Source organism: Chaetodon auriga, chromosome 15, assembly GCF_051107435.1.
Source record: "Chaetodon auriga isolate fChaAug3 chromosome 15, fChaAug3.hap1, whole genome shotgun sequence".
NCBI classification, from domain to species: Eukaryota; Metazoa; Chordata; class Actinopteri; order Chaetodontiformes; family Chaetodontidae; genus Chaetodon; species Chaetodon auriga.
Window position 1 is genome coordinate 18981313 of NC_135088.1, and position 26993 is coordinate 19008305.

Here is a 26993-nt window from a genome sequence, read left to right on the forward strand (position 1 = left end):
GGTGTCTGGTTGCTCCTTTGTTTGACTATGATAGGGACTTTTCAATTTGGCTGAGTCACCCCTCTTTCTCTGACGAACCAACAACAAAGACTCCGTGAAGCACAGAACATTTGCTGAAGTGAGGCAAGGCACTTATCAAGATATAGTGGTGAATAAATAGGTGGGCTGACAGCTGTAATCTCTATAAAGGGAACAAAAAGCAAAGTATATCTTTCAGAAAAGTATTCTTTTTCCTCATATCAATTTAATTAGCAGTTTATCTGAAATCAAAAGTAGCAGCCAAAGGTAATAACACCTGTTCTACACTCTGACCGGTTGCTGGGAGAATAGAGTGCATGTAAAGTGCTGTGGGCTGTTTTTCACCCCACTCTTTTTTTCTCCTCTCCACTTACTTTAACCTCACAGAACTCGCTGAACAAGATCTGAGACCGTGTCTCTTAAGACGCAGAACAAGCTGCAACATGTGGATGAAGAGTCAGGATGAAAACATGGATGTGGGCACACTCAGCACTGATGAATTGTAAGATTTATGGCTAACTAAGTGTGAATACACTGTTGAGACATAGATAGAAAGTCAAGAAGTAGTAGTTTCCCAGAAAGGCTAAGTCTTGCGAACGCACGTCATGGACTGAGCATGGTAAGGTTAAAGTCCACAATGAGGTGGAAAGCGTCAGTGAAGCAGAAATCATGTCCATATCACCGCACAGTAATCAATGTACTGCCACTGTGTCAACAGGTGTCCGTCCTGCGAGCAGCTGGGGGATACGTTAGGATCTGTTCCGATGACATCAGTCTTGGCACCTTTGATTCCAGCTTTCCAATAAATGGACATGTTCACAATCTCTAAGAGTACTATTATGTTATATGATGTTTTACCGCTCATTTGGATGGTAGTAGGACTTATAGCCATGTATTAGCATCAGCTTTTTGGTTTTGTTTGTGCTTTTGGTAGTAGTCTGAGTGCTCAGGTGTTCACTTAGGACCTCCCTCCTCTATTTATTAGGACTAGCTGTGAATTTGATTGAGAACAGTTTAAGTTTAATCTGGCAGCCCCTACACACAAGCCCTCTGTGTCTTGTGTGATTTAGTTGCACACTGAAGGTGACTGCACAGCTGACTGCTCCAAGGTTACCAGATGGGCCAGAGGACCATGCAAATGTAGCCTCGATTAAACAGAGTACAGTACAGTACAATGGAAAAATGTAACCTGCCTATTGGCTGTGTTTCTGCTGTCTGCTCCAGGACATGTAGAGGGCAGATATGGTGTGCAGCATTTGCAGTGTCACCTGTGGGATACAGCTGTGCTGTGCAACTATCTATCCTCCTAGAAGGTGGTATTGTTGATAACATATCAAGAAGGAGATGGAGATGCTTCACTACCTTTTAGACAAGCTTTTTTAAATAACCAACCTTTGCTTTCATTCATCTCTGAACAGCGGGTAGAGGAACGTTTTGGTGGCAGTTGCACTTCAGCTCTTGGGCCAGAAGATGGCGCAAGGTCTTTGTAAGAGCTGAGTCGAAAAGCTTGTATAGTGGATCAGTACTGAGTCACTTTGCAGGACAGTCCAGAGCATTATGGAGACCTCCTTCACCGTAATTTTTTTAAAGCAGTTTTCCTCTTACCAGTGACTATTTGCATTCTTTTATTTTTACGAGTTAACACCACCACAACAACAACAACAACAACAACAACAACAACAGTTTTTTCACGGGCAGTTGTCATTAATGATTAATATTTAAACAGTTCAAATCATTCAGAGGAGACTTTGCTCTTGGATACCAGTGGAGAGGTGTTGTGTGGTGTGTTGATTAATTTACTGCTGGCAGTCTAGCATACATTAAGATGAAGAACAGCCTTATCTGACATGACCATCTGCTAGATAGGCCTGAAATACGACAGCACGTGACAAACGGACAAACTGAACAGACAAACTGCAAACCGAAACACCTCTGGTGTATGCAAAATGCTGTAGTCTACAGGAGATTATGGCTATGCAGTTTAAATGACAGCTGCAGAAGTAAATGATGATAACATGCACAGTGACTGGAGGAAAGGCATGGCCTTTCAGTAAAAGACTGGCTGATAACCTGAATGCAATAGATGTGACATCATTTCAGGCCATGATTACACAGAGATATTTCCTTTCAAATTGTACCTATCCCCTAATTAGAGTGCTTCCTTTCTTCCTCTTAGTAAGGGTAATTTTGTTGTTTGCGATACAAAGAGGTGAACATAACATTATGGAAAATGAAGAATCAGATCGTTGTTTCATATGTGGTGTCACGTGGGCCTAGCAGCTGAGTCAGAATAAATTCTGAGCGGATGGATGACACCCTCTGACAAGGTCACACATACTGTACTGTTGTGGCTATGAACTGAATTCGTACTGACAGTATGTTAGTCATTTTAGCACAACATCATACTTTGGATGGCCCGTAGTAAACAGGATAACATTACCAATTTCAAGGAAGTGCATTGGCCTACTTGACTACAAGTCCTGCCATTGCTTTTTCAGTTCTGGTACAATAAAGAAAACTACAGCCTCTGTGTCAGTGGTAACAGAATAAATGTCAAGGCCATTGTATTTGAATTTGATGCAGTTTATTTGGGGAAGGTGTATTTTATTTGCCTTTTCTATTTTTATTTTCATTTTATAAAGCACTTTCTAACATTGTAAAGAAAAGTTCAATATAAACAAAGTATATTATTATTATTATTATTATTATTATTATTATTATTATTATTATAGAAGCTGTCCACATCATATAAGATGGTCATAGATACAAGTCCACCACTGGTAAAAGCAATTTGAACATATAATTTCCCAAACAACTTTAAAGGATGTCTGATAAATTTTAACAATGGCTCCGTCGCTCCTGAAGCCATAGTTCCTCTGGATCTTTCGCGGGATTCCCACCGTGTGATTTCTTGTGAAGGAGAATGAAACAGGATACGCAGTCGATGGAAGAGTCGGCTGAAATAAAGGGCTGCAGCCTCATACAATTTAGACAACATGGACAATGTGCTTTACTATCGCTGTGTTGTATCTGTTGCATTACTTTTAACCCAGACCCCGAATTCTTCCATTCTCATGTAGAAATGTTTTGATGACGCTCGGAAGACTTACTTTACCGAATTAACCGTAGGGGTGTTTTCACTGCTACTGCTGTCTGAATCGGCCGGTGTCGTGTCATCAAATTAACATATTTCTTGTAAAAATTCTGTATGTTTGTCGTGCAAAGAATCGGCATGTATTTCTTGCGTTTTCTACGTTTGGAGTCGTCAGTAATTAAACTACTGATGATCGTTTTCACCCCTCAAATAAACTCGTGGGTCGCTCCGCTGAGAGGGGGAGAGAGGTTCCTGTATCTGCTCTGGATTTGCCGTGACGAGCTGATGTTTGTATGCACGCTGGGGCGAAGGAGAACCGAGGCGGCCACACAAAAGGAATAACTGTCCGAAGACACTCCTCAAGATAAAGGTGAGTTTCACAAAAGTGTTGCCCTAATATGTTGGCGGGACTTTCATTTTTTGGATACCTCGCTGTTGAACAACGGCAAATAACGGTCACGAACCAGCCAGAACAGAGTACTCGAAGGATGCTAGCTTAACTTCTTGTTAGCAAGCATTTGTTTAACGATATCCATATAGACACTCGGGCCACCGCAAACTACCGAGAACCGAACTGACATTCCACAGGTATTAAGATATTTGAAGTGCTGACAAGGTGAAAAATACGCAATGGTGAGGGTTAACTATATGTGTGAACCCAACTGAGTGAAAAGTTCAAATGGATTCCGAGTCCCGTTATTGCTATCACTGGCTACTCTGAAGAACTGTTGAGTGTTTGCTAGCGTTCATGTTACTAAGTCTGGGCAATATATCGTGTCTTCCCTCGAATGTCACATATTTGGGCCTCTGAAAGCTCGTAGATGCGGTGATGTAACCTTCAGTCCAGTTCAAGATCTCTTCAGATGTTTGACTGTGCTTTCTGACTTACATGTTGTCTACAAGGGCAAGCAGCAGGGAAGCACAGGTCTCAATATGACCCCGGACTGCTTAAACCTTTGTTCTGTTCGTGGCACGTCTCAAACGAGGATGCCAGTGTGTTTTGGTTTTTACCCCTAGCCGCACTCAACTGAACTTGACTGCTTTTGCTTTTGCTTTTCATTTTGTGCCAAAGCTTTTGTCCTCTCGTAGTTGAAATAAATTTCAGCAACCTGAATGCCTTTTTAATGTGATGGGTAAAATCACAACTTTGAAAATTTAAAAACTTTGAATTTTCAAGAGAAGAAACATTAGACTTATCAGAGTCCCAAGTTTACCAAAGGCAATTAAAAGCTTTCATACATTTAACTGTACAGCATTTCATATTCTGATTAGTGGTAAGCCATATGAGTAATACATATGATTTTGCCACACTGACAAGAAGAAGAAGAACAACAACAACAAAAAAACCCCAACATGACTAAATATCGTGTGGGGAAGGCTATACCACACCAGATCTTTATCTTTCCTTTAGTCTCTGAAACAGTTCTGCTTTGTGAGAGTTCAAGCATTTTGCCAGTTTATAGATGTTATACAGCTGAACAAATGTGTTTCCCACAGTTAGTACTGAATGCATGTCTGTCAAAATGTTTGTACTTGGAGTGACTTCCACTGCTAAGAAGTTCTTAAAAGCAAGATTTGGGCACTGTAAACCCAGAATAGAATCACACACACAGCAGTAATGGGTCTTTTCAGTCCTGGTGTTTTGAAGTTAATCCCTCCTTCCTGTGTGTGTCACCTTCCATTAACCAAAGTCGTCATACTCAGCAACTGTAAATGTGAGTCCAGTTTTGAAACACATGTTCTTTTCCCATTGAGATATCTTTTGTTTTAAGGTATGACTGCTAATGTTTGGATTGTTGATTCTGTGCAGGGTTGATGACAGATTGTGTTAAACACCATGGGACCCAATAGCATGTTGGCATAGTGATAAGAGAGAGCCTGTCCAGTTCAAGCTGCTGTGTCAGCAATTAGCTGTACCATTATATCAGCTTGTGTGGTAATTTATCGGTAACATCACTGACTAAAACATGTTAAAAAGGACACTACCTCTTGTACTGTATTCTGTACCAAAAATAGTATGAACCAAAAAAATTTCCCCCACTGACACTACCAAAAATGCATTTTTAATAAGTTTATTTGAAAGTGTGACCTAATTAGCAAAAACAGACTGGTGGTTGTGCAAGCTCCTGGTATTTAACCATGTGCTGGTCTCTTTGACTGTTTGTTTTTCCCCAGAAGCACCATGGATGAAGAGGAGCAGTTTGTGAACATTGATCTTAATGATGACAACATCTGCAGTGTCTGCAAGCTAGAGACAGAAACAGGGACCTTATCTTTCTGCCATGTCTGCTTTGAACTCAGTATTGAAGGTAAGAAACTGGATTGGGGTGGCTGTTGCTTGTTTGCTCACTAGAGTGAAGAGCAAAGAAGTGCTGTTGAGGAGAAAGTTGAGCTCTTCACATGCAGCTAATAGTTTTGTGCTGGCTGATGTTTCAAAACAACCTACTGGTTTTAGTATGCAGTGTAGTTCCTTAAGGATATATATAAGCATGACCTCTCCATGCTTTTTAACTTCTGAAGGCACACACACACACACACACACACACACACACACACACACACACATACACACTTCATCTCCAGCAGTTTCACTGGCTAACTTCATATAGATGTAGTCGTATGTGGATAGATCAGCACTGGTTTTAGCTGCCAAGTCTCTCCAGCATTTGGATCACACACTAAATCACTTTTGCAGAATCATCCAGATTAACTTTTTGATCATCACTTCCCATCATAGTGAATATGCACTTACACCAAGAGCTGTAATACAGCTTCAGAACCTTTCAGATTTGATAATGTCGTATATGATTGCCTTCCACAAACACTTCTTTTATCATCTCCAGGAACAACATATGGGCCTGGGGGACCAAAGCCCTCGCTAAAGCAGGCCACTGTGATTCTCCTGTTTGATGTGCCACTCTAATTCAAGAGCATGTGTTTGAAGTTTTTTCATCTGTTAATTAATGAGTGGCCTATTTGAAGAAGACTGGTAAATCAAAAGGGATTAGATATGCCTCTCATTCAGCACTTGTCTCGTAGATCCACAAAAGCAATTTTCTACAATAGAGAAGTGTGTAAAACAGCATCATATAGCTGTTGAGCTCCTGAGAGCTCCCAGAATGCTATCATTCTGTTGACAGCCGGAGAAAATGCATATGGATGAAAGATTTACGGGGCTATTTTGTTATGGTATAAGGGAACTTAGTGTGGGGTTATTGATTCACCGTCCTGTTCTTTGTGTGCTGTAAAAGAGTCTTCAGCCACAGCCTTAGTCAAGCATTGTTGGAATAGTACTTACTGTACGTTAGTGTTAGTAAGTGCTTTCAAGCTCATTAATCCGCATTCAACAAAAACAATCTAAATATGTTATAAGGATGCAGCTTACGTTTGTTGACATATACAAACAGTAATGACGGAAACCTGTATAGAACTGATATTATAAGATTTTCTGCTTATTAAAATAAGCATCTCTAGTAAGTTATTGATCTGTATGATGTGTAACATGTGGTGCTACTTAGTTTCATGCATTTATGCATCGCCCCCTCAGCAGCTGGAAGATGTGCATACTGCTGCATGTTTTAAAACGATATACAGTTCTCAGGGTAACCTTTATTCTTCCTCTGTTGCTCACTAGCAGTCTATTCATACATATGGGTCACTGCATGTCTGAAGGGCATTACCCAACTTTTGACGTATATGCATATTTATCTGTCCACATTCCACAAAGGCACGGGTTGCATGTCTGGCTCAATTGGGGCGTCCTTGCTTGTTCCATTTAATGTTTCAGCCAGAATGCTGTGTACAAATAGGAAAAAGTCAGCTGGTGGGGCATTTGCGCAACTTTGTCCCTGAAGCTTTTCATTATTTAGACAAAACTGAGGCATCCTTAGTACGGGTTCTCAAACTGCATGAATGCCATTGTTTGCTTCTGAGGGTACAGGTTTTGATGAAGCCTATGTGTGGCAATGAAGTAGCTGTTATGTAACTGTGGGGTCTGGGGGGAGAAGTGGGGGGTTTGCAGACAACCACGTGTTTCTGATGCAGCTGAGTGTTTCATTGGTGGGAGGGGAGCTTGCCAAGCTGGATGTGGCTACTTTAGGCATGGCTGATTGGAAACTAAGCCCAAGCTGTGTGCCCGCTGACTGCTCATGTAGACTTAATAGCCAGAGTAATATTTACAAGAGACAATAGAGGCAGAATTGCTTCTTTGTTTTTTAAAACCAGCAGAGTGTATTGCGACGTAGGAATCATGGTTGCGTCATACATAAAGGCCCTCTGTATTCACTTCTTTCTCCATGAACTCAGTTTGAATAAATTATCAAGTGAATTTATACACAATGTTTTGCAAAATGTAATTTTAAGTAAAAAAAGGTAGTGTCTTCAAGAGGGCATACACCAGTTGGAATTCTAGCCTGTTGGAAATACTTCTGTGACTCTTACTTGTTGACTAATTGGTGAGAAAGATTTTCTTAATATTTAAATGTGTAAATGTACACCAAAGTTTAAGTATTTGGGTGTTACAAACATATTACCACCACTGCACCAAGTGATACTGTGTCCGTGTTAATTCTGAGAAGAATTTTAAATGTAGTTTAGTCTTTGTCCTTTACTGAAAATTGTAGTTGTTTTAAAGTCACACTCTAGTCTTTTCATTTTGTTGGTCAAGAATTAGTCAGTGAACTCAGTTTCAATTTAAGTCTAATTTTCGGCAATGTTTTAATTCACAATTTTCTCAGACAGTTTCATGATACTGTAATGGATTTTGCTGAAACATATTTCATATCTACAGCTCAACATACCTTTTGGCCTCTGCATGTTCGTTTGCACAAAACGAACTCATTCAGCATTTTAGGTGTTACAGTAATCAAATGATTGGTCTGTGAAGGGAACCTCTGTCACCACGCCGTTCACAGCCTGATTTATCATCATTTCTATAACCTGATAAAAACAGAGGTTTTTATACTTAACTGAGGTCGTCTGCTGAATTCATCACCATGTTGGACTCAGTAGAACTCTGATTTATTAAATTGCCTGTTACAAAAATGTGTAAATTGCATTGTTAAAGCAGATGAGCATTATCTGAGAAACAGCATGTGTATTCACTTTACATGGCACTAAAATTAATACTGACTTATGTTAAATAGTTGCCAAATGAGTCAGTATCTGTTTTTGAGTCGTATGAAATCATAAATGGAATAGATTTTCACTGTAAGCTTGGCTCCATTACATTTAGTATTTGTTTACAGAGCAAGGCCGGCTAAGTGAATCCACAAAGAACTTTGAGCTATACTAACATTAAATTTAGACCTGAAAGGCAAAAAAATAAATGTTTATAATGCAAGGTTGCTTGTAAGGCCAAGCTTTTCACTTGATTTCTTGAAGTTCACCTGGTATATGTGGTTTCACAAATTTTAAGGATGACCCACCAATGCCACAAATTGATTGTGGAATGTTGTTTTTGGTTTTAAAATCTCACTGATTCTGAATTTTAATTTATGACCTTGCATTACTTTGCATTAAAGAGGTAGTCCATTGATTTAGTATTGTGCTCCCATAAGGCTGGGAGACTCACAAGAGACAGATCAAAAGACAATGATGAACATAGAAGCTAAGTAGTCACATCATGAGTTAACTGCTTGTACTTAAGTATTGGTTCCACCCACAGCCTCCCCATGCTCTGCTTGGAGGTTTGCATGAAATGGAGTTGTTCAGACTTGTCTGTTTAAACATCAGCTGCTGACACACAGTCTTCACAGCTGAAGTATGACAGTACTGGACATCAACTGAAGCACAAACAGAATGTACTACTAATAAAATGATTAGCCATCTTCAGATTTTCATAGATTATATGTGTATGAGTTTGGAGCAAGGTGCTTATGTTGACATGGTGCAGAGTTGTTAATCACCAAGGCTTCAGCCCACAGTACCACCAGGTGCAGAAGAATATGTGAAGGCTGTCTGTGGTGAAAGCGCTGAGCACCGTTCAAAGCAGGATGAATGTTCAGGAAGTGCAGCCTTTGTTGGAGCTCCAAGTGGTTGTTTCCCGAGGAAACTGCTTTGGCCTGTGTGTGCTGGTTCCATCAGAAAATACCAAATAGAAATTGTGTCTATTTATATATTGCTCAACCTCTACCTAACTGGGCATTTCTTACTTTCAGACCTTTCTTTTTTCTGACTGCACCATCGGAGCGGTGTACTACACATGTTAACACAGCCTTGAGCGTCAACACAGTACAGCAGAGAATGAGAGCTACTGCAGTTGCCACACCATAACACCAAGGACCAGTTCAGCCACTCTCCAGTTGGTGTTTATCTTCTTTGGAAGTCATTTCGCTGTTTCAGGCTAAAGGAATTTGTGTATTTGGGAGAAGTTCTTTGATTGCCAAGGGTAACCTGACACCAAACCAACCTCAATAATGCCTGAGATACCAAAGATTTTAAGATAGCGGTTTTGTAAGGTAGCCAAGAGGGCCAAACCTCCCATCCAGCCAAAACTTGTTGGTACAGTAGTGGTTAAGAAATTACAAATGCATTGCTGAAAAAGTCCTTTTATCATAGTGTGCGCTTATTTTATTTTTTATTTTTGTCAGATATGTCATTGAAAGGTAAAGGTAATTTGTTTGTAATCACACACACTATACCTGATGTGCAAAAGTGAAGTTAAAGGAATAGGTCCATCATAATTTAGGGTCACAGGACTGGAGTTGATCCAGGCTACGCTGGGTGAGAGGTGCAGTACACTCTGGATCCTGGACAGCTCTCCAGCCAATCCAGGGCTGACACTGAGAGACCAAAGAGACAAAATAGTTGGAAGTATTCAAATCACCAAAAATGGGCAAACAGTTCTACATATTGATCAGATTTTACTGTAAACACCTAAGATATCTGACACTAGTAAGTGAGTATTGTAATCTACTGCCTCTCATATAGACGGTTTCCTTTGATGGTCCTTACATTCCATGTCAGACAAGATGTCTGCTGAGCTGCCAGGTTCAGCTAAAGCCCAGCATCATTCCTTTATCTGCTTACATAATGCAGACGGAATTTTTGCTGAAGCCTGATTGTAATACCAGCCTGGTTTGGAGAGAAAAAACGGAAAATTCCTACAGTGAGAGGCTGGAATGATGCACATGGTGGTGATTCTGGTCGCTGCTCTACAGGGGCTATTGTAACGTGCTTTTATAAACAGCTCATTCATTGTGGTTGAACTCTTCACCCTGGGGTGTAGAGAGGCATGCTTATGTTGCTGCATGTGGAAGCTGTATGTTTGAACACAGTTCAGAGTCCAGAGATTTACTGAATGTGTAGTTGACCTTTTTGAGCCCTGTAATTTTTTAGTACTACAGTGCTTTGTGTATAATGGGTTACTTTCTATGCGACTCTATCATAGGTTTGAATAATTAGCCCTTTTTTCAAAGTTCATCATCTTCATTAGCTGCTTGATTAGAAATAAATTGGCTCAAGGAGGTGATTCTTTATTGTGTACAACTCTGAAATAATTGCCTCTTTCACCACGGGTTTGTGAAGCAAACTTATTCACATAGTCTAAACCACTGATTGTGATGCCAGTATCAGCAACTGCTTTTGTAAAGACAGTTATCATCTACCACATTGGAGTGATGTACATGGAGGATGGTACCATGACAGCAGCCACAGCAAAGGTAGCCATGTATCTCTGTTACACTATCAGTTTACTGAAGGTTTCATTGTGTCTACCCTGTAGGACATACCAGGCTGAAATAACACTGCTTCTTAACTCAAATGAATAAGCAAGTTCTTGTTTGTGATTTAATGTGGGACTGACTGAATTTAGTTTCATTCAACTAGCTTGTTGGTAGAAACAAGATGTTATGTCATTTCTAGCAGTGGACAGATGTAGTTTGCAGTGAATTGTGACTTTTGATACTGGGTATTTGTCGGCTTTTGTTTTGCCAATTTGACTAACGGAGCCTTGGCAACAGCCTAGAACTCTGATACAAGGTGTCCTTCGTCATTTGCTATCAAGGCAGTTTTATAAAGTGTTTTCTCATGGCAAAGTTTCATAACTTCGGAGACATCGTCTAAAAAAAGGTTTAGCAAACAGTTAACCGTGCTCAGCCCATAAAGAATTAAGTGTTACTGCCTGTACTCTCCAGCACAAATCAACAAGGATATACAGTACATTTGTCAGTACTAAAACACTGTATAAATCATTTTTGTTCCTGACAGTTATTCAATGGTGGGTGGGATGTTTTATTACATTCCACTGAAGATAATTGACATTGTAATTTATTAATTATTTTATGACAGGATTTGCCCGATTAATTCTAATTGCATTTTGAGATCAATCAGATGTTCTTGTTTCCCTACTTTTTCAGTGCAAGTTGTGCAAATCATATCGAAGTAAGGCAAGGTGGATGTCTGTTCCTGTTTTCGTTACTGTGATGACAAGCAGCTATTAGATGTAGCACTTGAAGCAATTCAGCGTATTTGATTAAGTTTGGTGTACTTGCGTGATTTAATGTGCCAGTGTGATTTTATGTTTTCGTCATTGTGGCCTCTGCTGTTGTGTGCTAATATGTGCATGTGAAATCACTGTGGTGGTGTGGTGTCTGAAATAAGTTGATATATGTGTACTATGACTATTTTCAGGTTTTCCCCTGGGCTGAAGCAGATGGTACGGCCATTGTTGTATTTAAGTTTGGTGTGTGTAGTTTTGTGCAACTGTGTAATGGCTAGCCAGTACTTTGTAAGTACTGTTGTGGAAGGTCTGTGGTGGTTAACAGGTGGTTTGAGTTCACATGTCGTTGAGTTCACTGTTCATGTCATCTCTATGTAGGTATCTAAGTTGGCCTGTGCAGCTGCTGACAGCACATTCTTCTAAGCCGTGCCATGCAGCTCTGTTTGACACCACTGTTACTACTGATGACCTCTGTCCCACTTGTCCTAGTACCAACTCTCAGCCGTTCATCTCAGTCTGTTACAGATCGAATGTCTTTGCTCAGCACACACATACTGTGGAAAGAAAACCAGAAGACAGCAGAAGGTTGTTCTCAGCAAGACAAAAATGTGTTACTTTGTTCACTGACCTTGAATGTGTAATGGAACGGTGTCTGTATTATGGTCTGCAAACATGCATAAAGGCAACAAGATCTTCATGACGGGAACCACAAGACGGAGTGGTTACTTTACCTTTGAGACTTATCCAGCTCAGACCTTCGGTGCTGCTCCACTAGTCTTTAAATTTTTTGGTACCCAAATGCTTAGATTTCTCTCGTTTCTTCACTTAATTTATAGATTATTATATATTGTCTGCTAAATTTCTGACTTTTTAAGTATAGTTTCAACACAATTTTTCTTTCACTTTAGGAGAGTTGTTTATTGTTTTAATTATCCTGGGCCCCTTGATTTCTGATTTGACCAAGGCTCTGGATCTCCTGATTCCAGTGGTATATCATCATTTATATTTACTTTCAGGCACAAGTTGATCAACAACTTAAAACTATGAACAAAATTGTACATTTCTCCGTCAGACCTAAGCGTGTGTCCGTGCTTTGTCTGTTGTTTTACGAAATGACCGGCTAACTTTGACTCTTTCACAAAGGAGCAGGAAAAAACAAGGCCATTGGTTAATGTCTGTAGCTGTCACAGCTGAACAATGTTGATTCACCTCTAGTGAATTGTCTCTGTGTGCTTGCGCTTATGTGTGCAGCCATGAAAGACAGTAGTGCTAAGCTGCTTAGCTGGAGTGAGGTCTTTGGCTGGTGGTGCACTGGCCTGGTTGTGGGCCAATGAATTTTCTGCTAGGCAAGTGGTAGTCAGTGTGTTTTTGTGGTAGTCCAAAGACTGTCGCTGATCGGATTATAACATGGCTGTTTGATTGGCAGAAAGCTCCTGCAGCTATTAGTAAAGTGTCTGAAGTTTCAATGGCCATTCAGCAGGCAATTTTCTTACACATGCTCACATACCTTATATATACTGTGGTTCCCCGGCAAGACTAATCCATTGTAAAGTCTTTCTAGGCTCTCGGGTCAGAACACAAATATACAGAGGCTAAGAATAGATCTCTGCACACACAGCTGTGTAATGATCTAAAACCTTCCTATGTACTGAGGCATATAAGATCCATTAATGCTTAGTTATGGACTGTTTGCTTTAATCCTGCAGGCATACAGCAAGCTTTCTAAAGACGTGCAATTGCATGACATGGGACCGAAATATTTCGTTATCAACACACTGTGGTTTAAAAGATGGTCATACACTTGAAAGAGTAGCACTTCAGTCAGCATGTATTACTTCTGGTCTTCACAAGTACAGCTTGTAGCCACTGCGGTTGCCTTAAAAATCGCATTGAAGTGAATTGCAGTTCTGTTCTGTTGGGTTTTCTTATCACATAAGAGTTACATTTCCTTTTTATTGTCAGTCTTGCCATTAATTTGACCTAGAAATTATTTGCTTGCTTGGCACACACATTAATGAGGTTTCTCTGTTTTGACTTTATTCACTTTTGGCCTAAATGCAGTCTAAAATTAATTGAGCACAGGTTCTCTCCTGACTGTTATCGGTAAATTATGGACAAAAATACATCTGTATCGTCAAGGAGACATCTTTGAAACGGCAGCTAAGAAACTAATTTAGCATTGGAGTGTTTCCTGTGTTGTTTATAACCTGTCAGCTACAGGGTGTTAGCTACTGACCCTGCTGGAACTGGCTGTTACAACCCTTTGTTCAGGGAAACTGAAACCTTTGGGGTGCGTTCCTATGTATATGTGCGCGCGTGCGGTTTCCTGTGCTGTCAGATGTTAAAGCGCTAAGAGAGCCATGCCAGGTAAACCTACCAAAAGCGAGTTCTTTAAATCTATATGAGCAACAGTGACTAATCTCCTCACCTCAGGTTCCAACATGTATGCCTGTCTGCTGAGAAGTGTGGGCCAAGAAGAAAGCCATCACACAAATGCCTGTACAACACACTCTTACTTAAACCTCATCTGCTTTCTCTTGCGCACACAGTTTTTACTCTCATTCACTTTCACCGTCAGCTTTGCTTTGTTTATTAAGCTCTGGCCCATTTTAATCAGAGGTTATTTTAATTTTGGTCCACTTGCTACGTGTTAATTTCCTCTGTGCATACTAAAATGGATCCAGTGTGACCTGTTTTGACTGGATCCAGGAAACATTACTTTTCTTTCTAATGGAGGTACATCCAAGGAATATAGTCTTTATCACAGAACATCAGCCCACGTACTGAAGTTGTTTTTTCCGCTTCCTTTTAGATCAGAAAGGTTAGATTGTTCAGTTTCTGGGACCTAGGTTCATCCTGTGTTGAAACTGGCTCACATATGCTGCTGTTTTCACCTAGTACAAACAATAAGACCAAGCGGAGACTTTTGAGTTGCTTTCTGTGGACAGAGACCACTCAGTGCACCTTTCTCCTTTCTGTTGCTCAGTAAAAATATTTCAAATATGCTTTATGTGTTTGCATTTAGACTGGGTTAATCTATTATCCCTGCTATCTAAACGCTCTACTGGCTAATCCACTGCCCACTAAGCAGCTTTCACAGAGAGATCGCGATAGGTTAATCTGCCAGTTTTAGCTCGGTATCATCCTAGTTCACTTTTATTTGCTGTGGCAAGTTCAATAGGTCAATATTGTATGCCTCACTACCTACTTAGATCTCTGCTTGACTTCTTAACATCTATTTCATGTACTATTTTTTTACGAGTTAGGAACCCTACATCTTTGAGTTCACTGTACTCTTATGCCTCTGTGCCAGTGACAGCTGTGGACAGAGGCATTATGCTTTTGGGTTGTCTGCCCGTCCAGCCCATTCTTGTGAATGCTATATCTCATGAACGCCTTGAGGGAATTTATTTGGCACAAACATTGGAGGCACCACTTCTATTTGTTTGTTTCCTGGGATCCTGAAGGGTGTTTTTTGTTGAGATAAGGACTCATTCATTGGTAATTGAACTGTGGGTTTTGCATTATAGACTGCTAAAAATAAACATTTTTCAAGAAAATGAAAATATAAACAATAATATGCTAATTAGACCTAATTAAGTTTTTTATTCGAACACCCCAGAAAGTCTGCTCAGAAAAATTCTGGCCCATGAACAAATATAGTTGAGGACCTTGCCATACCTTGTGTTATGAATTGGCTATAGAACATTATAAAGTGTAATCCTTTCTATTTTTAAACACATTTTCTGTTGATAAGTAAATTAGTAGTAATGTTGAATATAGTGTAGTTGAAGATCATTCACTGCGATCCTGTCTCCAGGTGAATGTGGTTTTAATGTGGCTTATTTCCCTATTGTCATTGTCATGACAACTACTGGAGAGAGTGTTGTGTGTTGTTGCTACCGAGTTAACACATTAACATTTCACTGGAGAATTTCCCATCGCAGAAACAAAACGCATCTCTTTTCTCTAGTTTACACTTTCTAAAACTTGTGTAAATGTAGTTGTAAGAATATGTCTAATCGAAAATAAATATGGACTAGCTGTCTGAGCCTTGTCTGCCTCGGTTTTGTGCTGACCCAATCACAAGAGATGAGATGTTAATTGATTAAATGGTATTTTGTTATCACTAATCATTCTGGACCTTTGACCTTGAATAAAAATGAAATGCTGAGTGATAAGTTTGAGAACCCCTGGTATAGATTTTCTGTGCTGCTGGCTTGAAATGTGTGTGAAGCATCCACGTTTTACAATTTGTAGAAGCTAGTACAAGCTGATTGGTTCTGCTGATATTGAGCTTCAGGTGATTGTCGTTGCACCATGTGATGAAGCTCTCTGTCAGTCCTCTGTACTCTGTAAAATAGTCTCTAAGTGAAGACAGCTTGTTTCTCACATGTCAATATAGTGACAACTTTCATTTTGTCATAAAATATGCTTAATACATTTTGTTACATATAGAGTCTTGACAGACATGGATGTAAATTGCAGCTTGACTAGTTGGTGGAGGCACACCCCCACAAGGCAGTAATTGTAGTTGCAGTCAAGACTTTGACAGTTTTATTTGTGTGACTGTGGGTTTTCATTGTATCTGACCTATTGACTCAATGCATTATCTCTGTGTGAATGCAGGTGTCTCTTCTGCAACCTTGTTGCACTCAAAATCCCTGCGTGGTCACAGAGACTGCTTTGAGAAATGCCACCTCATCGCCAACCAGAAGCTGTCACGTTCCAAGGTCTCCCGAAGTGCCTACGAGGGCATGAAGCTGGCTCTCAGCCAGAAACTGAACCGCATCATCCAGTATGCCCAGAACAAAGACTCTGTCTCCTCCAACAGCTCCAGCAGACGGGGGACCAAGCTTCTTTGTTACAATCAACAGAGTGACTGCAAGCTGCTTCCCCAGTTGGATGCCCAGGTTCCCCGGTACACGCCCTGCTGGGACAGGGGTAAAGCCACAGGGCTGCCTGATTACACCATGGGAATGTTGGAATGCCACACAGCAGAGGAGCTGGGGCTGCTGCAGGAGTCACAGTCTAACGTTTGGTCTGGTGACAGCAGGAAAGGTCTACACAGCCGAAAGCAGTCGTCAGGAGGACAGCCACAGCACAGACACCAAGGCCATAGCCGAGATGAATGTGAGTATATGGAAGTGAATTCTGTTTATTACCAGCAACTTCAGGAACTTCAGTTTGAATTCAAGCAGTAATGGAAGGTACACTTTTTTTCTTCTTTTGATGGAAGAACAGTGTCAACAATATGCCAACAGAAATGGATTGCAGCATTCCTCTGCTTCTCTTCTCTCCTCTTAACTTGTTTTGTGTGATCTCTCCGAGGTCTCAAAAGCCTCTGAGCGCCTAGTCATTCAAAGGCAGCAGACATAACAGTAACACAGGAGCAGAAGATACATTCTTAATTGGTTTGTCCTTCATCTTCCTCTTTGCTGTGATCTCTCCAGAGAAAAGTAAATTTTCTTAGAACCTGCAGATACAGCCAAAGCTGCTCATAACTACAAATTCTGTGCTTTTAAATGAAAGATGACAGGCATTTCACAGCCACGTCGTTGGCACTTAATTGTGTGCATATCTCTATATTAGCTCGTCATCATCCTACCAGTGCTCACTGCTCTGAAGTTGTTAAACCTGCAAATGGGCTGACACAATTTTGCGATTTTAGGGTCCGCAACGAAACATATTTTAGTTACCTAATAGATGACCTGCCTAAAATAATCTTTTAGTTTAAGTGTACGCTATATTTTGAATATTTCCACTGCTTTACTTTGCTGTCAGAAGGCCTTTACCCATGGCATAACATTTTCTCAACCGTAGACAACACTCCACACAGTGGTTCAGACTACCAATAAATACGCCAGAATGGCACTTACTGAAGAGCACTGCTGTACTCACCCATCCGGTAATATAGCACAAAATACCCACAAGTAAATGAAACGACTTACCAAACAACCAGTCAAGAAATGAGTCAGAAGTTTCCTCTCTCTCTTTCAGCCAATGCATACAGAATCTGTTATGGCTGCTGCCCTGTGTGTGTGTGTGTGTGTGTGTGTGTGTGTGTGTGTGTGTGTGTGTGTGTGTGTGTGTGTGTGTGTGTGTGTCTCACATGCTGCTGTTTTCCCAGCTCAACCCAAATGAGTGATGACAGAGAGGGTTCAAAGCAACAAAAGGTTATCATATTATCAAGCGTCTCTTATCACATCTAAATGAGCTGCTGTATGAGCAAGTGGTTGTTGCAAAACAACAAAAACCAAAAAAAAAAATATGTCGAAAATCATGTCACAGCAGTGCCTGAGCCGGAGCACAGCCGGGTGCTACATGCACTGGGTGTGACTAATGAAAATTGTTTGTTTTTCTTTCAGTGACTAAAATGAGTGTGGATGAACTCCATCAGCTGAATGGCCAGCTACTGATGCAGATTCAGAGTAAGTGATTTTTACTGGCATATGTGTAAAGTTGTGCAATACAGCAGATTGAATACGAGTGGGTAAAGTCCCGGTGGCTGTCATATTATGTGCAAGCCAACTAAGCATAATGTATATTTCCATTACTTTCATTTAATAATTCAACAATATAATCATGTGATTTTCAACACCTCGTTGCTATCAATTGCTCTTTTAAAGTGCCCTTGTCCCATTTCAGCTGTTTTGGCTCTGTGTGTGTTACTGTCTCAGATGAACCGTATTTTGTAGTAACATACAAGCACCATTAGGTGGCAGTAGCTATGTCTCACGTGCCAGATGGGAACCTTGCAAATGTTTCACATTGGAGGCCTCATAAAGAAATGATAGGTTTCTTACCTCTGAAATGCTAGGGTCTTTTAATTTGAAACAAGTGTTGAGTTTCTATTAACAGCATAATACAGTAACTTAAATATGGCATACGGGAGCAAATAAAACAAGGTTTCATATTGAAATATGACAGATTTATACTTCAAATTGGAGGCCTACCTCTAGTACAAGCCTAAGCCCAAATTTACTTTATGCAGTTGAGGTAAGTGAAGGCCCTGGTCACTATTTGAGGAAATACGGTATAGAGTTCACTTTGAATCATCCTTATTTTAAACTAGTTTAAACATTTTTCATCTCTAATAAATCTCCATATTAGATTTTTGGTCCCCTGAATAAAAAGTAGCATCATAGCAGTAAAAGTGTTAGCTCACAGCGTACCCAGCCTGACTTTCAGAACATGAGATTCAGTAAAGCAGGGGCTAATATCAACTGCAGAGCTTCTCTAGTCAACATGTCATCCATTACCATGTGACCAGCTGTGTTGAATTGGCCACTGTGTGATGCTTGCTCATGCCTACCCTGCCTGTTTGTTCTCTCCATTCTTCATCAGTGAGACCTGTTGTGTGCTGCACACAGTTAACAGCTAAGCCACACACATCTCATCTCAAATAAGTTTTATTTTTACCTCCATAAGGTCAAGTTACCCATGAGACCATGGGACGGCTGATGCATCAGGGTCATTATAGAACATGGTAGTGAGGGTTTTGGCACACTCCTTTTTAATTGGCACCCAGTCATCATGAAACATTCCTGATATTTTCATCATCAGTCTGACCAAATGAGCCAAATTGTCACTATAGCCCGTGTCAAGAGAGAAATTACATGGGGTAATGTGTGATGTCCTCTGATGAAACGGAGTCTAATGGGTGCCTGGCCTACACATTGTTTAGCCTTCACAAGCAGTCAGATCCACATATTTTGATTACTTTGCAGAACAGATGGGGAGGTTATTGCTCATCCTAAATTATTTAGAGAACCACATGAAGCCCAAATGTTTCCTTGTCCGTTAACTTGTTTGACTGGAGTTGTGGTAGTATGTTATGCAGATGCACTTTCTGTCATGTTGTCTTTGCTCTCTGCTCCCTCCGTAATCTTGATTATTGATGTTCTTTATCTCATTTGTTTGTCTGTCTATAAGTTGATGTGTGTGAATGAAGCCACTGATTCCCTTTCCCCACCTCTCTCTCTCTCTCCCTCCACAGAGGTCTTTGAAGAGCTGACTGTAGCCGTGCAGGAAAAAGACTCATTGGCATCAGAGCTGCATGTGCGTCACATCGCCATCGAGCAGCTCTTTAAGAACTGTGCCAAACTGCCCTGGCTGCACATTAGCAGGGCCGGGGTCAAGGCCAGCAGCAGCAGCGGCCCTGTGGAGTGAGGTGCAAGGTGCTGGGAGGAATTGGAAAAACACTTCAACAATGCTGGCTGCAGCATGGCTGAAACGGCCTTTATGTGTACTGAGTGACTTTTAGGGCACTATGATGATGTCAAGTTGTTAGACCAACATTAGAGCAGTGTTAAGGGCTGAGTTGTCATGGCCTCCGTTCTCGTGGTTGCAGTGATGGTGCGAGGATCAATGGTGGTTTGCAGTATAAAACAAATTGCTGGTCTGGCATGTGACCTGAAATTCACCCAACTCATGGACCTAGGATGCATGTCCCGGTGAAATGGGCTCAGAGTTTCCTGGCTCCGGCACACAGTGAGGACATGTTTGTGTTGGACATGATTCTTAAGGAATATCTTCTAAGATTTACATTAATACAGACTGAAAAAGAGTGTGTCTGCATAATTTTACATACATTGCTTTTGGTTTGATTTTTGTTTTGCTGTCAAGCATTTCAGTTTTCATTGTTTTCATTTTCACACTGCTTAATACTCCATGTGTTATGATGCTTCTCTGTCAACAGTGGTGAGTTACAGTATTTTATAATATGGCTTGGGTGAGTACTTGATGCAGATTGGTTGGATGAAGTCTATCATATTCATACCATCCGACACTGCCAGCAGTAATGTTTGATTGCTGTTTTAATGTAGAGCATTAACAAGGTTTATGTGCTTTCCTGCAGCTGCACACTGGCAATATAATGGCTTGAAACATGAGTTTTAGAGTTGCCTTCATTCTGCTTGAATTAGACATGATAGTTTGTGAAAACCGTGGACATATTTGCCATCTTGTAGATCAGATATATTCAATAATAGTTGAGATCTGTGGGGGTTAATTACAAATAATAAGACATACTATTAAATCTTTTAAATAACAGAAATAATATACGATTGAAAGATGGTGATACAATCTGGGAAAGGGCATGGATAAGTACAAGAAAACACCCAAAAGTACCCTAAAGCATCATGGCAACAAAGCGAAATCAAAGCGTAAAGGTTAATGAGGCTCTACTAGCTGTGCAGGTTTTTGTTTGTGAGGATGATTAATTACTATTTCGGGAGTGTCCATGAACTTAGATTTTGTAACAGGTGGTTGGCAAGCAGCAAGTGGAAATGTCACATAATAAATGTCAGTTAGTGTACCCTCCTAAAGTTAATATACTTGCTTAAAGCGATATGTATTTTGTTTTTAATTCAACATTTGGGTTTATAGTGACTATTCCTGCTGGTGAGTTTTACTTGATATTTCGTATAGAGCTGTTTGTTGTCTGTTGTATAGCTTCAAGCACAAGTTGTACATACAGCTATACACTGAATGAGCAGAGGAGCAAGAAGGTGAAACTATTGAAAAGAAGACTAGCTGCCAAACCAAAGTCTGTATTTGATCTGTTTTAAATGTGAACTACGAGCATTTAACTCAAATTTCATGAACAGAGGAAGGATGCAATACCAAACTGATTTAAAATAGAGATTTCTTATGTTTGGTTCAATGTGCGTAATAATGAACCAGATATTTTTACTCTAAAAGTGTGGATGTGGAAATGATTAGTACACATGGTCTGTTTTGTGGTTTCTTTTATTTATCTTTTTTATTTTTCTTTCATGTGTAGTTGTAACTTTTGCCCTCTCTCCTGTTTTGATGTTAAAGAGCTAAGTTGATGTCACAGCAATACAAACAGGATAGTTATGTCTACTGTGCCTCTGGAGGTCCCTGATTTTTGAGCAAAAAGAGACAAAGAAGGGCGTAGGGGATGGTATTAATAGTCAGGGTTTGAAGCCTGAAGTTTTGCTTAGTTTATTATTCAGGAACCCTATGCAAGAACGAGACAAGTAAATCAGACGCCTTATAAAGTGGAAAATATCTCAAAGAATATTGGTTATCTGAGTTTTCCTCAGAGGAAGCCACACAGCTACTCGAGTATAATAAGCTTGGGAAAGACAAAGTTCTAATCAGATTGATGTTTAGAAAAACTCATCGGTGTATCTCTTTTGCTCTCTTTGTAAGAGATTAAATGTATTTGACCCCTTTCAGGGTTTAAAGTTAAAGGTTTTAGCTCCATTTTAAACTTTTATCTTGGTTTTATTTGGATTACTGTGTTCGGTGTGCTGAGTGTGTGAGAATATTCAGATTACTGGTCCTAAAGCAACTTTTCAGTCATTCAGTCTTCAGTTTCATGTCTTTTTTTATTTGTGTTTTAACTATGAATGCTGTGTATTTTGAATACTGTGGAAACATGCCTGGGCCTGTGTCCGCTCAGCAGAAAATTCAGGCTGCCTGGCTTTGGTTGTCTATTCTTTCTGGCAGTCTCATTATCATTTTCTGGAAATGTAAGCATACCTGTTGCACTTCCACCTCCTTCCTTTAGACTTGACTCTTTGTTCATTTGTTTTCTGACGTTGAACAAGTCTGCATTTGTGTTGTGTGATGTTTTACATTCTATTTATTCCGTGTGTTCATGGACCTTACACATGCTATGTGATTTGTGCTTAAGTGACAGTTTGTAATATTTTGTAAAATATTTCAATAAAAGGAAATTATTTTTCACTACATATGCTAGTATTTTCACAGTAATGGCCACTACTGCAGGGACAAGAAATGCTGGTAAGACCATGGTTATCAGTGATGTGAGGGTGTTATTAATATTCCCTTTGTTGCAGTGGAATGTGACTAAATAGCTTCTTCACAAGGGTGCTTGACAATAAATTCCAAACAAAAAATCCAAGAAAAAGAAAAATGGCAGCACGTCGGTCAACTGCCGCAGCAACTTCTGTTCAAAAATACTTCATGAAAAATCTGACTTAATGCTTTTCAAGATGTCTTTTGTCACACGCTTCAAAACTGTATACAGTCACCTATTCTTTAGTTCATTTATGATTGGCCGATTAACACCGGGTGTGCACATCATGTTTTTCTTACATCGTAAAGTGCATGAAGTAAAATGTTGATTTTAAGCACAGTCATGCACACTAAAGAATATAACATACTGCTGACTGACTGCAGACAGTGAGTGCTAAGTTCATCATTTCATCTGATTATAACCCAGTGGTTGACTTCTTGGGTGGAGGATGGTCTGCACATTCATTGAGACTGTCCCCGTTGCATTATGTGGTAGATAGAGGTTGAGTGCCCCCTTGTGGACATAAAGCGTTTAGAGGATGAACTACAGACGATTCAGGTGGTCGCAATGAGTGTGATTTCCGGGAAACAGTCACATGATGTTCTGTGGTCAGCTTCACAAGGATCGATTTGAGAAACCTTGGTATTAACAACGTGACCTCAAAAATGGGAAATTTAATGGAATGGAGCAACTATAGGCCCGTCATGTTCTCCAAATTATTAATCTCCCCTCCATTTAGAGTATGACATTATTATCATCATTATTACAGTTTGTGTAATATATCTTTTAATCAATAAGTAAGTACTACAATAAACGTATAAATACTCAAGCAATTACCTGACAATGTTACTTTGCCAAATTGTTAGATTAACGTGTCAAGTTTTGAAGCAGCAAAGCTGATGTCACACGGTAATCAGCGGTTAAACTTACAATTAGTTTATTACATGAGTGGCATACACTAAAATCTTACAAACGTCACACCAAAAATAATATATTATACCTACATTTCCAGTCATTGTGTTGTGTTACAATGTAAACTTGGATTTGCCTTTTTCACGATGAAGTTACATCACTGAATGCAACCATACAAACAAAAAACACATGCCTGACGCTATGAGTCATAACAGTATTGAGTATGACTCACGCTTTTACGAGCAGATGTTCAACCTATGAACGCGCCATATTGCTGTGCTTGGAACCAATGAGAATGATAGGTGGGCGGGAATTGTGTTGTAAAGGGCGGGGTTAATGACCGAACCTCAAGTGTTCTTCTGTTGGCGAGTTTCCCGTAACCATTCATTTTTTCCCCCCACATGTTGGAGGGTGTCTTTGTTACATGGAAAGGTAAGTCGAGCTGTGTATGTCCTCGTGTCTTACTTTATGAGATGAGTGGCTGTTAATGTGATTGGCATGTCATTGTATCACAATTTTGAAAGACTACGTCTAACTTTTGCCTCTATATTTATTGGGCAGTCGCCGTGTTTGTTGGCAACATGAGGCTGTTAGCGTTAGCTTAGCGTCTTAGCTATGCAGCTAATAGTCTTATATACTCTTGAGATATTCTCTTATGTGTTCACCGTGAGGTCGGAACTAAGTTTCAGATGCATTTCGGTGCGATTTTGTTATGTAACGCCATGCTCGTAGCGTTAGCATAGCTAGCTAGCACATTGACTAGTACTACTGTAGCCCGTGTTATGGAGTGTGGTCAAGCGCGGATAACCGGAACTTGTGCATCACAGCCCGCCTTTCTGGGATGTTTGTAATCACCGGACCGTTAACCGAAGTCAGCAGATAGCATTTTAACATTTTTTTTTAAACAAACTTGGCCTCAAACGTTTTAGTGTTTGTGTTTTGCACTCATCATTTTAAACAAAAATAATCTCTAAAACAACAATCACTGCCACGACGTCGCGAGTAACGTTAATGGTTGCTGTTTTATAGGCGCGCTCATTCACACTTGGCTAATATTAATGAAAGGGACTTGTAAATGCAACCTGTCTAACAGAAGAGTAAGTTAGAATAGGTTTATAATAGAATAGGTTTTAATGGTCTGGATGTAGCAGATAAGCAAACCATGGAAAAAAAGTGCAGTTGAACCCAGAGTCTGGTTTTTTCAGAGGTCTTTTCTCAGCTAGCTATAGAATTGCTTATCATACTTATGATTGAAGTGCTGCTCCTCTGACCAAAGTTCATTTCCTTACAGGGCCTGTCTGAACGTAATGAAACGTGTGTGAAATATGAGGAGAGAAATTGCAGCTGTGGTATTCTTCCTGAAGAGGCTTGTGAACAAGGGGGACAAGTTGGAGCCGCACAAGGTCGAGCTGTTTGTGGAGAGGCTGGCTGTTGCGCTGCAGGAGAAGTTCAAGGGGCACTGGTATCCTGAAAGCCCCAGCAAAGGACAGGCATACAGGTGCTGCTCTCTAACGTTTGTTATTTTTACTGGCTGCTGTTGGCAGGGAAATTTTACTGTCAACCTTCCATAACATTATATCCAACACAATGTTTTTTTTCCTCAACATGTGTCCATTGAATGGTACAGGAAAGCATTGTTTAAACTGAATTGTGTTTTGTGTGCTGCAGGTGCATCAGAGTGAACAGGTTCCACAGGCAGGATCCAGAGCTCCTTCGGGCCTGCCACGAGAGCGGGATACAGTACAGTGACTTGGGACTACCCCGTGAACTCACGCTGTGGGTGGACCCTGGGGAGGTGTGTTGCAGGTGAGGTCTTGACTTGGTTTGACATGCATAGCTGAAACCAAATACAAAGACATGTGGAGTTCAACAAAGATGAGAATATTGGTATTAGCATTTACAACTGAAAGACTCACTCACAAGTGCAATTGTACAAAGTTAAGAACAGTAACTGGTGTGTAGTTAGAATGGTTGTTCAAATTTATTAGTATCTGCAGTCACTGATGCCCATTTATCTCAGAATATGAAGTGATAAACCTAATTGCCACATGTGGCTATTTAATGTGTTTTCCTGCTAAATGTTTATTTGCCTAAAAAGAGTGATTAATAATGTTTTCCCTCTATTCCCATTATTAGATATGGAGAGACAAATCCTTGTTTCTCAGTTGCCACTTTCTCTAACAATGACGAGGAGGACAAAGATGTTGCAAAGAAGGTGACCAGTGCTTTGGAGAGGGTGACGTCAGACTACCACTCAGGTTCTTCCTCTGATGAGGACAGCATGCGTACTTCACCCCTCACTATCTCCAACAGCCGCTGTGCTTACCAGGTATTGCATAATACATTTTAGAATTCCTATGACTAAGTTTCCTGTGCAGCTCTGCAAAGGGTTGAAAATTACTCAGTAAAAACCTGGAATTGAATGCTTGGTGGGCTAGGATTGTTTGTGTCGTAATTGGTGGCAGCTCTTGATGAATGATTTGTTTCCTTTTTCAGGCGATGAATCCAGCTGCTCCTACATGGCATCCTAAGAAGATGGTACTAGGGAAGGGTCACATCCCTCCGCGGCCTCACTACAGCTTCAGGACTCGTAGCAGAGCCCCTCACCCTTCAAGGCATAATCTGTGGGTCCCTCCTGGCTATAGAGGAGGGCCTGGATACTGGGACACAAATCAAAATCTGGCATATTGTTACAGTTAGGGATCATGATGCTTATTGACACTGGGCATTAAAACTAAAGACATCTTTATGGTAACAGACCAGTGTTGTTTTTTATATATTGATATTTTTTTCTTTTTTGACAAGAGTCTTTTTTGCACTTTAGACCAATTGTTATAGTTTAAATGAATCACTTGTATTAAATTAGATATTAAAATTGGAATACTACACATGTAGTCTTGAAGTACTGTATTTTTACAATGGAAGATTTCATGTATGCCACCTGCTGTCCTTTGTGAGAAAATGTTTTATTTATTCAGAGTGTAGAATTGTCAGATGTATAGGCTTAAATTTATGGAATTTTATTAAATACAGTTTCGAAGCATCGTGGTTATTTGTTTATTCTTTTGGTGTTTACTAAAGGAACCTCCAAATGTTGTGGTTAAAGTCTTTATATCATGCAACAAAAGTCCCTGGCTAGAATCAAACCAGGGTCTTTGGTTATGTGGTGTCTGACCAGCAAGATGCTTTATATTTGTTAAATAATCTGTAGCTGCACTCAAATGGATTAACAAGCATTTTGTGGTGATATTTAGCCCAAATTCACCCAACTCATTTTTCCAGTATAATCAAATCTTACGAGCACCACCAATGAAATTCTCATCTCTTGGTGGAGGCAGGAATCATCTCAAATAAAGCCTAATCTATGCTCAAGTGCAGAAGTGAGTGATCATGACACTCAATAATAGTTAGCGTCTCTGGTTGGCACCACTCCAGAAAAGGTGGAGGTTTAATTACCTGTAGAAGGCCCCTCTGCAAAGATTTCAGTGATCAGTACAATGGATGCTGGTTATGTGGGGTCCTTTAAAGACTGGTTAACAGCTATACCAGGAAGGTGCTTCATCATCCCCAGTGCTGAAATAGTCTTCATTTTAAGAAATCAGAGGTGAGCTAACACTTATACCCCTACCTGTATGGCCACGATATGTATTTGACTGACAGTACTTCCAGATAAACCACCAGTTCCCTTTGGTTTGAGCCTCAGCCATCGGAGGTGTTTTCACTGAGAAATATGA

The 26993-nt window shown here is 40.2% G+C and overlaps 2 protein-coding genes across 3 annotated transcripts; both read left to right on the forward strand.

The window, feature by feature from the left end:
* The first annotated feature begins 3353 nt into the window (after nucleotides 1-3353).
* c15h21orf91 (chromosome 15 C21orf91 homolog) lies at nucleotides 3354-22279 on the forward strand. 2 transcript variants are annotated; one of them, XM_076751365.1, is made up of 5 exons: nucleotides 3354-3482; nucleotides 5288-5421; nucleotides 16182-16685; nucleotides 17921-17983; nucleotides 19552-22279. In XM_076751365.1, exons 2-5 carry the CDS (start codon nucleotides 5295-5297, stop codon nucleotides 19722-19724), a joined length of 867 nt encoding a protein of 288 aa, XP_076607480.1. In that variant the 5' UTR covers nucleotides 3354-3482; nucleotides 5288-5294; the 3' UTR covers nucleotides 19725-22279. The 2 variants fall into 2 exon arrangements, with proteins under 2 accessions (XP_076607480.1, XP_076607481.1); XM_076751366.1 differs by having other exon boundaries at nucleotides 3402-3482; nucleotides 5291-5421.
* A 1302-nt stretch (nucleotides 22280-23581) lies between these two features.
* Nucleotides 23582-26307, forward strand: btg3 (B-cell translocation gene 3). Its single transcript, XM_076750782.1, has 5 exons — nucleotides 23582-23691; nucleotides 24551-24757; nucleotides 24928-25065; nucleotides 25396-25588; nucleotides 25756-26307. The coding sequence occupies exons 2-5, from the start codon at nucleotides 24585-24587 to the stop codon at nucleotides 25957-25959; spliced, it is 708 nt and encodes a 235-aa protein (XP_076606897.1). The 5' UTR covers nucleotides 23582-23691; nucleotides 24551-24584; the 3' UTR covers nucleotides 25960-26307.
* The last annotated feature ends 686 nt before the right edge of the window (nucleotides 26308-26993 follow it).

Excerpts from the sequence above, each read along its gene's own strand:
- c15h21orf91 (XM_076751365.1), top strand. The coding sequence starts at position 5,295 with ATGGATGAAGAGGAGCAGTTTGTGAACATTGATCTTAATGATGACAAC. Across the intron at positions 16,686-17,920 it reads AGGCCATAGCCGAGATGAAT|TGACTAAAATGAGTGTGGAT; the intron begins GTGAGTATATGG and ends TTTTTCTTTCAG. Across the intron at positions 17,984-19,551 it reads GCTACTGATGCAGATTCAGA|AGGTCTTTGAAGAGCTGACT; the intron begins GTAAGTGATTTT and ends CTCCCTCCACAG.
- btg3 (XM_076750782.1), top strand. The coding sequence starts at position 24,585 with ATGAGGAGAGAAATTGCAGCTGTGGTATTCTTCCTGAAGAGGCTTGTG. Across the intron at positions 24,758-24,927 it reads AGCAAAGGACAGGCATACAG|GTGCATCAGAGTGAACAGGT; the intron begins GTGCTGCTCTCT and ends TGTGTGCTGCAG. Across the intron at positions 25,066-25,395 it reads CCTGGGGAGGTGTGTTGCAG|ATATGGAGAGACAAATCCTT; the intron begins GTGAGGTCTTGA and ends TCCCATTATTAG.